This window comes from Ammodytes marinus, assembly GCF_949987685.1.
Source record: "Ammodytes marinus genome assembly, chromosome: 15".
NCBI lineage: Eukaryota > Metazoa > Chordata > Actinopteri > Uranoscopiformes > Ammodytidae > Ammodytes > Ammodytes marinus.
In genome coordinates, this window is record NC_137219.1 from 11727348 (window position 1) to 11739727 (window position 12380).

General features: G+C 41.0%; 1 protein-coding gene across 1 annotated transcript in view; it reads left to right on the forward strand.

The window, feature by feature from the left end:
* msrab (methionine sulfoxide reductase Ab) overlaps positions 1-11415 on the forward strand; it is a gene marked incomplete at its 5' end in the record, with an annotated part of 29961 nt that extends 18546 nt beyond the window's left edge. The window contains 2 exon segments of the mRNA XM_080042298.1: positions 1429-1535; positions 11100-11415. Of these exon segments, the coding sequence (XP_079898424.1) occupies positions 1429-1535; positions 11100-11273 (281 nt within the window). The 3' untranslated portion in view covers positions 11274-11415.
* Positions 11416-12380: the final 965 nt, after the last annotated feature.

The window sequence follows — 12380 nt, forward strand, 5'->3', positions numbered from 1 at the left end:
TACATACTAGAGGCACAGCACTGAATTATTAATTCACCGCTGCACTTATCGACATTTCTTATTTACAATTTATCAGATGATTACTACGTCATGTGAAAGGGCTTTCCTGTAGTGAAGAAACCAGTAGAGGATTATCACTTGACTGTGCACTTCCCTTCAGCTCTATGAAGTGTTTGAGCATCGTTAATTCATTACATGTTTCTGTTTTACAGATTACAGCTTCAATGTTCTGCTTCAACCTCTCTACTTTCCTTAACTTGCTTCCAGCTACTGCACACTTCTATTTTCAACAGACAAGACACTGTACAAAGGCTGGTGAGCCAAGTGGTGTAATTAGCAGCTAAATAACTAGATATTTCCTTCAGGACTTGGTGTAGAGCAAAACAGAGCAAAAAGGAGAGTTAATGACTCAAATTTGTCCGAGGAACATTAACGCGACTCCAAATAAATGCTAATATTTTAAAAATATTATATTGCTATTATAGTCAGATAACATAAGTACTTATCTTCTTCACTATGCAATGAGTGAATTTAAAACATTTATATTGAAAAAAAGTTGTATATTCTAAGATAAAAGGTCCATTGGACCATAAAAATACAACTTTCTAACACATAAGAAGGGTTCAGAAGACTCTTTGAAAATCCAAGGCTCAAATACAGTAATACCATTACATAGGGTGTGAAAAAGTTGAAGTTGAATACTTCAACAAAAGTTGAATGAGCTCCTCTATTGATACGGCCTTATACCACTTTTGATGGGCAATCACTGACCAATTGTCAGTTATTTCCATTATTCAAATGAACTAAGACACCGTCTTGTCCGTGGGCTGAAATGCAAAGCTGTTGAAGCCTTGAAGAAGAACACACACAAGACACTCGCCCAATAGACGGCCAGATTGAGAAAGACAGGGATTTGAGAAAAATATTATGCTTTTCAATAAAACGGAAAAACAAAGAATGAGTGGGTGAAAGAGATAAAGACAATCCTGCCATTTAGTGGTGCATGGATGCCAGAGCCGCTCAGGATTGTAGCCCCTGAAAAGCATTGAAGTGGTGGCAGCTGTTTGGCCTCCTAGTCAAGGTACACTCGGCCGGGGCCTCCTCCAAACACACTGATGTAAAGCTGATGAAAATGTTGACAGTACCGCGTAGATGGCAAAAAGAAGAGAATGCAACACTCTCACGATCCCATGCACCTTCACACTGAAACTACCCCGCCCACCCACCCCCCTTTAATGAAAGCCCAAATCTGCTCTGATCTTTGAATTAATTTGGCTTCATGAATTCTACATGCGAGATGATGACATTATTGTGAAAACCTTTTACATGCAAATTACATTGTGACTGTGGTGATAATGGTACTTGGGGGGGGGGGCTTATTTGTGGGGTTGTCTTATTTTCCCTTTGTGCGTGTGTGTGTTTACGCAGGTATGAGGCAGCAGAATGACCGTGGCACTCAGTATCGTTCAGCCATTTACACGTCCAACCCCACTCAGCAGGAGCTTGCGTTGAAGAGCAAAGTGGCCTTTCAGCAGGTACTGTTTAATACCCACACACCACATCACAAGGTTTTACCTCAACATTATCTCAGGGATAGTCAATAGTAGTTGTTTGTGATTTTGTTCATTGTATCATACTGTAACAACATGAGTGTTGTCAGGAGTGAACCAAACTGAATAATTTCAAGTCCCAGTTTTTGTCCGTTAAGCAGGGCTTTGGTGTTGTCCAAGTTATTTGAATTACAATTAAAAGCTAGTCTCTGGAGTGGTGACCTCGTGGAGTTTGATGCTGTTTAGTTAAGCAAATCCACCTCCGTTAAGTTGACCCCCTCCATCTACATCCAATTGGTGACACTCTCTTTCTTAAAGTGGAAAAGAGGAAGGGGGTCGATAGGTCATCCAAACTCATTTCTGATTCCGGTCTTTTCAAGCCACACACGCGTCCCTCTTTTGTTCTATCCTGCATCTGTCCGTCCGTCCATCCATCAGTCAATCTATCCATTGATCCCCCAGCTTTGCTTGTTGGTCTCTTCGCTCTCTAAATGCTATTCATGGACAAGATGGCAGGGGGCGGAGGGGAGCAAATTATGATCCTGATGGTTACTTCGGGCTCCTAGGGTCAGCAGCCACGTGCCACAGGGGGGGGCCCACGTCACCATGGCAACAACCTCCCAACCTTGGCCTTGGGCTGGGGTCAGAGGGGGAGGGGGGGTGGCAGCTGGGACCAGTAACGTGGTGAATGAGGGGTGGAAAGGCAGGATAAGGAAAGAAATCAGGGGGCAATCTGATGAGAGGGCCATGACTGACAGGCTATCAACTGACGGTGACCCCACATGTGCAAACACCAACCTGGTTTTTAAGCCACGCACCAATCGCAGCTTTTACAAACCTGAAACTACAACTGGTGAGGGACAGTGGGATGAGATGTTTTGACATATACTGTGTGTAAACTGAAGAAACTTGGGGAGGAATGCTAATACTTTGTAAATGCATTGCCCAAAGCTCGATTGGAAAATGTAGGGCCAAAGTATATTCATCACAAAACGAACAAAGAAAAATAAATATAAAGTTCATTCTTGACCTTGGATCGCAATTGACAAAACAATAAAACTTTTTATTCTTCTTATCCATGTTGCCTTGAAAGTTCAGTTACATTTTTTTTTTACTATTTAAAAAAAGCAGTTGATGGAATAATCTAACCTTTAATAGCTTTTATAACATTTGATAATTTTAATTCAAATTACAATATGTAATTATTATCATTGTTGATTATTACATGTTGATGAATATAATAATAATACATAATAATAATTGAATGAACTCTGAAACTCCCCTTTTAGGCCAACATGACTAGTTTGTCTTAAAATCCCCTGAAAATATGCACATTTAAACATCTAGTGGTATATTATTCCAGGACAACTGAGCACCATGACTGTTTTGACGTACTGACTTTGCCATAAGCAGGTTAAAAAAGCTGTGAAAAACAGACAAGGGTTTAATGTTTAGAGCATAAACAACGGCTATAATATCAAGCATTATCATTTTGTCATCTCCATGCCAGGGAAAGGCAGGGAGAACCTTAACCCAGTTTACAGCAAAGACGCTCACAAAAAAACGCACCCATTTACCAACATCCTCAAACACAGCACTCTCCCCTTCTCTCACCCCACAAATGCTGCTGACACCACGAATCTGTCAACCACTTCAGTGGCACCCCTGCTTCATCTGAGGGCCACTGGGACACATCTTCTCAAAGCGGCTGTCATGCTATGAACCAAAATGGCAGCTTCCTGCCCTGAAATGGTTGCCTTGCCGCATTGATGCTGAGTCTCGAGAGCACTCGGCTCGAAAATGGCATCTCCATGGAGGAAGGGTGTGTGTCCGTCATGAGTGTGTGTTTTAGCCCAAAAGGCCAACACTCTCCATCAGGAGAAGAGGGTGCATGTTCCGTAGAGTGACAAGAGAGAGTGGGTGAAGGCGATCTAAGACGATGGGAGATAAGACAGGCATCACAAAATCCAGATTCCACCCCACTGCCAGCCAGTGACTCACACACACTTGCATGTACACACACACACACACACACACACACACACACAGACATACATTTGGCACATACACGCACAGCCCAATGAATAATTAACCCATACGAAGAGTCTCTTCTGCAGGGCTTTCAGTTTCTTAACTTCAGCATTGGGGGAAGTGGGGGGTGAGGAGAGTGAGGCAGAAAAGCTTGTTTAAGCGCGAGAGCAGAGAGGGGGAGGAGATTGGGGGGGAGGAAGGGAGGGAGGGAGAGGAGAGGAGAAAGGGGTTCTCTATAATGAAATTTGAAATTTGCAGAACATCAAAGGCTTCTGTAGCCAAGCCGCTGTGGCAGCAGAGGAGGAGTGCATCTCTTTTCTCTCTCTCTGTCTCCCCCGTCCCTCTCTCTTTCTCTCCATCCCTCCCGCTCTCCTAAAATGTGTCTCCCCAGAGCTGGGGGTGGGGGTGAAAGAGAAGGGATGGGAACAGTTGATTAGGAGAAGAGTGCTTGGTGGTGGTTAAAGATGGTTAAGGGTTTGGATAGAAAAATGGAAGATTCTATATATATATTTTTTTCTATAATATATATGTGTGTGTGTGTGTGTGTGTGTGTGCGCGCATGAATGTATGAACAATAGGTCTTATCAAGCCAGCCTCAATATTGTGTGTGTACGCGCACATGCATGTGTGTAGGGCCTTGGAGGGGTGAGTGTGCCCTCTGATAAGGCATCCTAACTTAATGAGCTTGAAAGGGGGAAGCAGGAGGGGGTGCACAGGGGTTTGGATGATGGTTGGAGAAAAAAGAAGAGGAGGGGTGGCTGTTCTGGGCTAGAAGACTAGAGGAGAAGCCAGAGGGGTTGTTAAAAACGGGGCACAGCATGTGTCACAAGCTCACGTCCCTCATTTTGGAAGGTCTTCAAAAAGTCAGATTTACCCTTGTGACTATTCCCCAGCTCTCACATTTATAGTTTGTCAGTGCTTTACATGAATATCATGCTATATTTTTGCTTTGTGCAGACCTGATCGGAAGCAACAAGACAAATCTCGTGTAATCACAAGATAGTACTGGCTATAAGATAACTTAACAGAAAAATTATTCCCATATAACTTAAATCTCTTAAATTGTCAGAAGATAAATGCCTGTGCCTCAATTAAATGTTGCAGAGTACAATGCCACAGAAATGTAAAAAAAAAAAAGGACAACTGCTTTTCACAAGAAAGTGGGGATGATGTTTTGCTTTTTCCGTCTTCAGATGTAGAGCTACTTGTCAGCTCTATAAAAAAAAATTGAGAAAAAAACAACAAAAAGGTAAGAGCGCGCTACGCCTCGTGTATGTGCATCCTCTCTCCCTCTCAAAATGTTGGAGTGTTGGCGTCCTCCTCGCTCACAAAATGTAGGAGTGCTTGCTGAAGATTAGAGCCCAGCTAAAATGGATGCCTGACCCGCGCTGAGAAAAAAGAAAAGAGAGATGAACATAGAAGGGCAGCGGGGGGAGAGAAGAAAAAACCTGTGCCTAGATGGACTCACAGAGGGAACTACACTTCCTTTAGCTCACACAAACACACACATACAAGCACACACACACACACACACACACACACACACACACACACACACACACACACACACACACACACACACACACACACAGAGGTATGCAGATGTTAAACATGTATGGCATTTTACGGAAACCTCACAGGAACAAGTAGCATAATGTAGCACTCTTCATCTTCTCGCTCTTTCAGACTGTTGTATTTTTTTTCCCACCACCTCACCACAGCCTCTCAATAATCTCCCATGTTCTCCTTTTTACTTTTCTCCATCTCTCCCTGCATGTCTCTGCACCATCTCTGTGTCTTACTCTCCTTCCCTGACCGTTTTTCTCATTCATTGTCTCTCCATCACACTCTCTCTCTCTCTCTCTCTCTCTCTCTCTCTCTCTCTCTCTCCGTGAGGTCATTGAGGGCATGCGTGGTGCAGTGGACTAGTCGATAAGTATCATGTCAGGCTATTTCGTGTGGGTTTTTTTCAGGCTGGCCAAGAGTCTAGCTGGTAGCAGCAGCATTGTACAGCCCATCAGCTTTGCTTTCTGCACCACTCAAATGTATATTTACATTTTTAAGATGTTGAAGGGGCTTTTTGGGCTCCAGTGTGAAGATAAAACCAGCTAACGTTAGCCTACATCGGTTTTAAATCTGAGCGAACAGGATTGAGTTTTTAGAATAATACAAAACCATTTGACTTTTTTCTTTTGTATTCTGAATTACCGCAGTGGGAAGTAGCTGAATACATTTAGGTCCTAAGGTCTTAATTGAAGAACATCTTTAAGGCTGCACTGAAGTCTACTTTATACTCTTACTCTTTAACATTTCATTCATTTCCATTCAAATATTTGGCAGCTGTAGTCACTAGTTAAATATCAATATTTTACATAGAAAACATACACTTTCTAATATTATAAATTTAAAATGCCAATCTGTATATGAAGTAGGTCAAATTTGCTTCATCTAGACCAGCACCAGCATTAAACGTTTCTTACACAGTGATGCGTCAATAATGAGATGCCCTAATGAAGCGGTGGTGAAGTTACACCTTCATATTCACTTCACCTTTATTTTCTAGTGAGTACTGTTACTGTTTATACTTTAAGGATTACGAAGAATACTTATGTTATAAATGTGTTGATTGTAAATTAGTATAGTTGTACTACTAGGGGTGGGAAAAAAAATCGATTTTCCGATTAATATCGATTCTCTCTCGAACGATTCTGAATCGATTCAGAAAAGTTAATAATCGATTTTTTTTTAATAATAATTTTTTTTTTTAATAATTTTTTATTTTTTTTTTATTTTTTGTAAATACTAATACTTCCTGCGCCATTGCGCATGCACACCACACATGTGCGAGTTGTTTCCAAAGTGGCTTCAAAAGGGCTGAGAGCAGCAAACCCATGACTTGCACAGGCTTTATCTCTGCTGAATTCCAAGCCATACTTTTTGTACAATGTGTTGAAATGACATAGAAAATAGATAATAGAATAGAAATCCTATAGAAACATGATTTACGAGATTAGAAATAAAATAAAACTGAATCGGTTTAGTTTTTACATACTTCCATATTGTGTTGAAAGCTGCATTGATTATTGCACTGTTCATAGAAAGTCATATTTGTGACAAGAAAAGCTTTTCTCTTAATACAATATTAGAGAAGGCAATTCATCTGTTGATTGTCTTTAATGATCATCACAAAAGTAGGAAGTGATTAGCAAACTCTGAGTAGCAAACTCAGATGTGCATATAAATATATTTTTGAAATTCACACATGGGTATGTACATAAAACATTTTTTGCATTGAGATGCATTGAAAATCGATTTTGAATCGAATCGTTGACCTCTGAATCGGAATCGAATCGAATCGTGAGGTGCCAAGAGATTCCCACCCTACTACTTCTACTCGGGTCAAATAATAAATGCAGGTCTTGATACTTGCAATGGAGTATTTTCACGTTGATGCAATTTTGCTTAGATAAAAACTCTCTTTAGCCCAATTTACATTGTAAAACATTGTATAGCCTGCTTTGGCACTACTATACGTAATTATGGCAATGCCAATAGGAATTTGAGATCAATATTTTAGATGATGTTATTGACAAAGCAATAGCGATGTGGAGCCAGACAAATGGCAAAATAGCTGTAACCGCACACACCAGTAACGGGAGTATAGACTAAGGGAGGATTACATAAATCGCCGAATTGAGGTCACATCCCTCTTCAAATGTCTTCACCATGAGTCATCGGGTGTCACAAACTCTATGTCAATGCGTGTCTCTTCCCCACCACTATGCAGCCGTAGGCCTTCTGTGGGAGAAAAAAAAACAGAGAGAGGGACAAGACAGTGGGGTAGGAGGAGGAGAGGAGAGAGTGCATTTTCCTCCTCCTCCACCTCCACCCTCTCTCGGGGTGTCACGTCCTATTTGTGTCCCGGGGCCGTCTCTGTGGCGATGGTGATGGCGAGTGGGGCTCTCGCTTGGCTGGAGAGCAGGGAGGACTTGGTAGCACGGAGCGGTGGTCTGTACTCACATGGGAGAGAGAGAGAGAGAGAGAATCAGCAATGGAGGGAGATGTAAAAAGAGAGAGAGGGAGAGAGAGAGAGAGATGCACCCGTTCAGCCATGTCTTTGACAGGGAAGTCTTTCCGACAGGCGTGAAGAAAGGAAGGGCTGACTGGGCTGAGTGAGCTCAGCCCTTTTTACACACACACACACCAACCTGTTTTTTGTCACTTAGGAGGACATTGTATTGACTTAATATTCATTCCCTGGCGATTTAACCTACCGTTAACTATCAGCAGTGCATGCCTCCCAACCTTAACCATAACCTTTACAAAAATAAACCCTTAACCCTAAATTGTGAAGGTTTACCTCGTGGGGAGATGTTAAATAGTAGGTAAGTCCCCATAATATGGCTGTGTGACATGATTTTTGCCCCTGCAGTAAAACAAACACATATGCTGACCTACGCCTGACACGTCTGGTATTCAGGACCGTCTGTTTCAATCTACACACACACACACAATAACACAATTGTGTATTTGCATGCACAAACTCTGATGAACATACACATGTTTCTCCCTTTATGCAGCCCTGATTTGAAACGTCATCATCAGAAGCTTCAAAATGCCCAGCTGGAGGACGTTTTGCTTTTCTCTTCTCCTTTAGAATTTTCCTCTACTCCTCCATCTTTGGCGTTTTTTACCTTCCACATTCTTCCCTCCATTCCTCTGCTGCTGCTGCTGCAGTGAGAGAGAGAGAGAAGCCACGTAAGGTTATACACGGTTGCGCGACGCCATGCATTCTGATTTATAGATCTAAAATGGCCGCCGTGTTGTGACTGCTGTAGAGGGCTGGATGGAGAGCGAGGGAGACGGGCGGGGTGTAGGCTACGTTTGCCCAGAATAGCAGACCTTTTTCTTGGACATTGTGTTCTCCTCACATGAAGCGTCTTCTGCCCTGAAGGGTTTTCGCTACTACAGTGGTTTGGTGATGATGAGTGATTAATTAGGCCACGTTGTACAAAGCTCCATGCTTGTGTGTCGGCTGGTTTTAATACAATGCTGTCAGATATAGAAGGTGGTAAAAAGGGGTGTTCTTCTGTGCCAGACTGCACACAGTGTGCATTTATAAGGTAAATATGTCCATGCATGCCTTTGAGGTGGGTGTACTGCATTGAAGAATGCATTGCGCCGTAGTTTGATTTGGTGGACGATTGGTCCTTCCTGCAGGGAGATTACAGCCAACACTATGGAGCGGCAGCCACTGAGGACTTAGAGGTCAGCTGCTGCCTCAGCCTCACTGTGGGGCGCAGAGCTTTGATTTACTGACTCCACTGCATCACCTCCAACACACACACACACATACACAGAGCTTGTACCACACTGCCTCCATGTGGACAACATTATACACTACCCTGCTGCCCTTCAGTGACTGTTTCCCTCTTATAAGTTAGTGGTTGTAGTCCTTTGATAATAATTTTGTCTTTCTCTCAAATGCAAGTGAAATTCCAGTACAAATAGTAACCATTTATTTTATTTGGCTCTGTTAAAGCACCAGTAAATTACAGTTAACTCAAAATATTAGAATAGCATAGAAAAGTTATTTTTGCTCTTTGATTTAATTTCAAAATGTTAAACTATTATATCCTCTTGATTCATAACAAAACAAAGTGAAACATTTTCAGGCTTTTTTTTTTGTTTTAATTTAGTTGATTATGGCTTACAGCTCATTAAAATAAAATAAAAATGCAACGTTTCAAAATACTAGAATATTACAAACCAATCAAAAATAGAAATATACTAATAATTTGAGATGCTGGATTTTGGATTTCCATGAGCTGTAAGCTAAGTCTTTCTTTTACTTTGTGTGTAAAAACTTTAAGTTTTCCATGATATCCATTCTTTCGAGATGCACATGTATGTGACATAAACACGTGGACTGTATCTCTTTTCTAGCATGTATGTGGCTGGGTTTATTGATGCGGCTAACCCAGGAAATGCAGCACATTTGGATTGATTAGGATTCCGGCAAACTGAACCAAAGCGGTGACACTGTGGTCAATTAAATCAAAGCAATGAGCTGAAATCCCCTTCAAACGATTGAAAAGTTGGGTGATAATTCTCCTTGGGTTCATCACTATGAGCAATGCCTGCTACATTGAATATATATAAAAGTATCCATTGCCAGTTTTAAATGGCCAGTCTGCCTCTAAATAAAAACAAAAGCTGCGTCTTTCACTTGAATCTTAACTGTAGTAATTTGACTGTTTGGAACATAAGGGGCATTATAGTTCAACAATGGAATGGAGCGAATGACGCTGCTGCATATCAGGGAAACTAATGAGACAATTAGATTTATTTTTCAGCCTGTCCTGAACACTTTGAATCCACTATGTATAACCTCTGTTAATTCCAGTTGACCACAGCCTCCAAAAAGGGAGCGCACTGCAAACTTTCAACTGGCAATTGTAACAGTTTTTATCACAAGCAGAAATAAAGAAGTCTTCTTTTGAATTCTCAAATAGCATCCGTGACGGTGTCGTGCAGAGAGACAGGACGTGCGTACACTGAAGCTCAGAACATTGAATATATTCAGCTTGTGTTTCAATGCCGCTGAGCTCTGCTTAATTGATGCCCCCATAGCGCAAAGCTCCTCCATGCTACACACTGTTCTGATTGAGGCCATGCGCACTACAAGGAAGCTACTTGTTGCCCCAGTCCCAGTGTACCTCGAACTTTTGCAGTCAGCTCTCGGGAGCTTTGATCTAGAGAGTGCTTGTATTATTAGATTACTAGATAGAGAAAACCACTTAGCACACTGTAGGTTTTTGATACATGTCTTTCAGCGGTGTTTAGTGTGTGTAAGTGTGAAGAAGTGTGCTTTTTTATGCTCTTTCTCAAGGTGTTTAGAGAAGGTGTAAGTATGAGAGTGTCTTAAGGAGTTCTCAAAGAGAGCGGATACTTTTTGATGCTTTGTCCCACAGAGGCAAGCTGCACTACAAAAAGAAACAGATTCAGCCTTTCTTCTGTCACTCAATCACCTCGCTCTTCTCGTGGAGCAGCAGAGAACTCTACTGAATTAGTGAGAGAGTGATCCAGAGTTCACATCCACTACACTGCAGGGTAAAACAATCATTTAAAGAGGTGTGCTCATTCTTGAAAAAGTTGCAGAAAAACGGGAAGAAAAAAAATGGCACTGAATTGATGTAATGACTGTGGCGATAGAAATCGTGATGTGAAGTTGATCAAGGAGGCCCGTGGTTCTGCTTTTTGCGAAGATCAATTTAACTGAATATTGCCTCAACTTAATGAAAAAAAACTTTAACCCCATAACCATTGCAATTTAACAGCATACGATTTAGGGTTTAAAATGTTTGAACAGGGAACACTTTTAGACATCCATTCTTGCCTGCTACATTATTGTGTCGGGTATAAGCTCAACTACCTAAATTATACAATTTATTTGATTGACATAATTGTCAAAACTGATATGTTAAAATTTTCCATGTCCTTGTAATTTTCTTTTAGGAGTTGGAGAAAAAAGGCTACGGACCCATCACTACAGAGATCCTGGAGGGGCAGCCATTTTACTACGCTGAAGACCATCACCAGCAATACCTGAAGAAAGTACCTAAAGGCTACTGCGGCCTCAAAGGCACCGGCGTGTCATGCCCCATTGGAGCAGGCAAGGATGAGCTGTGAGCCATGTGTGGTGAGAAAGAGAAAGGTTTGGGGGTTTCTGGCAGGTTTGCATCTCCTCAGTCACCGTCCTTAATCTGGTTCACTTTAAAACTACTCTACACACCAACTTCAAATCTATTTATTTCCAGTTTATGTATTAATAATAACATATTAGTCGGATTCAAAATACATTACTTTGACTCAGGGAACTAGTGAATATAGTATCTGCACTGAAAAGCTTTGTCTGTTATAGTACCTTTTGAAACTCAAAAGTGAGTGAAATTGCCTTTTTAAATAAGACAAAAAGAAGAGTCGAAACAGTATTTAAAAAACAATGAGAAGAAAAATTGTGTAAGATACATTTAAGAAATATTAATATTTTTTCAGTTGCAGTGCAGCTGGAGTGTATACTATATGTTGGCCTGCAGCAACAGTCGGCTTCCATAAGGTGGCGATGTTTCTAAAAAAAAAAGAAAATTACAAACCAGAGCTTCATGAGGATGTTTTTATTGCTTCTCTTTTAATGGGCCACATTGTTGATAATAATATCTACCAAAGTTGTCTTCCAACATGTCAACGGTTTTACATTTACTATATTAACATTTAAATAGTATAAATACTATCTTAAAAATGGAATGAAATAATCTTTTTTGTTTTCTTATTTTAATGTGAATTCTGTGAATAAGTGATGTTAATTAACTTATCTCAATCAAAGCAAATTAAACACTACCTTTATTTTCCTAATTGTTCACTTTTGGAAACAATAAATTGTATGTACTTCCAAGCTTTTGTTATTGTACCGACCATGTGTATGTGTGTATCGGTGTGTTCCAGCACACGTGTCTGCCCCAGCAGTTATATATTTATTTTGTAGGTAGGTCCCCGATTTAGATTTTCTTGTCCCTTTTTCTGCCCCATTTGAGAAAAGGGACATGCCATACCAACGAGGGACATGGCTGTGACTCACTGTGACATTCAGACTTGGATTCAGAGACCACTCATTTATTACAGAATGACACTTGACGCACTCATGTGTGCAATATGACACACACTTTGCTTAAACCCTCACTCCACTTCCTGCAAACCTGTAATTATGTGTAAAAAGCCCTATTATATCATCGCAGAGAA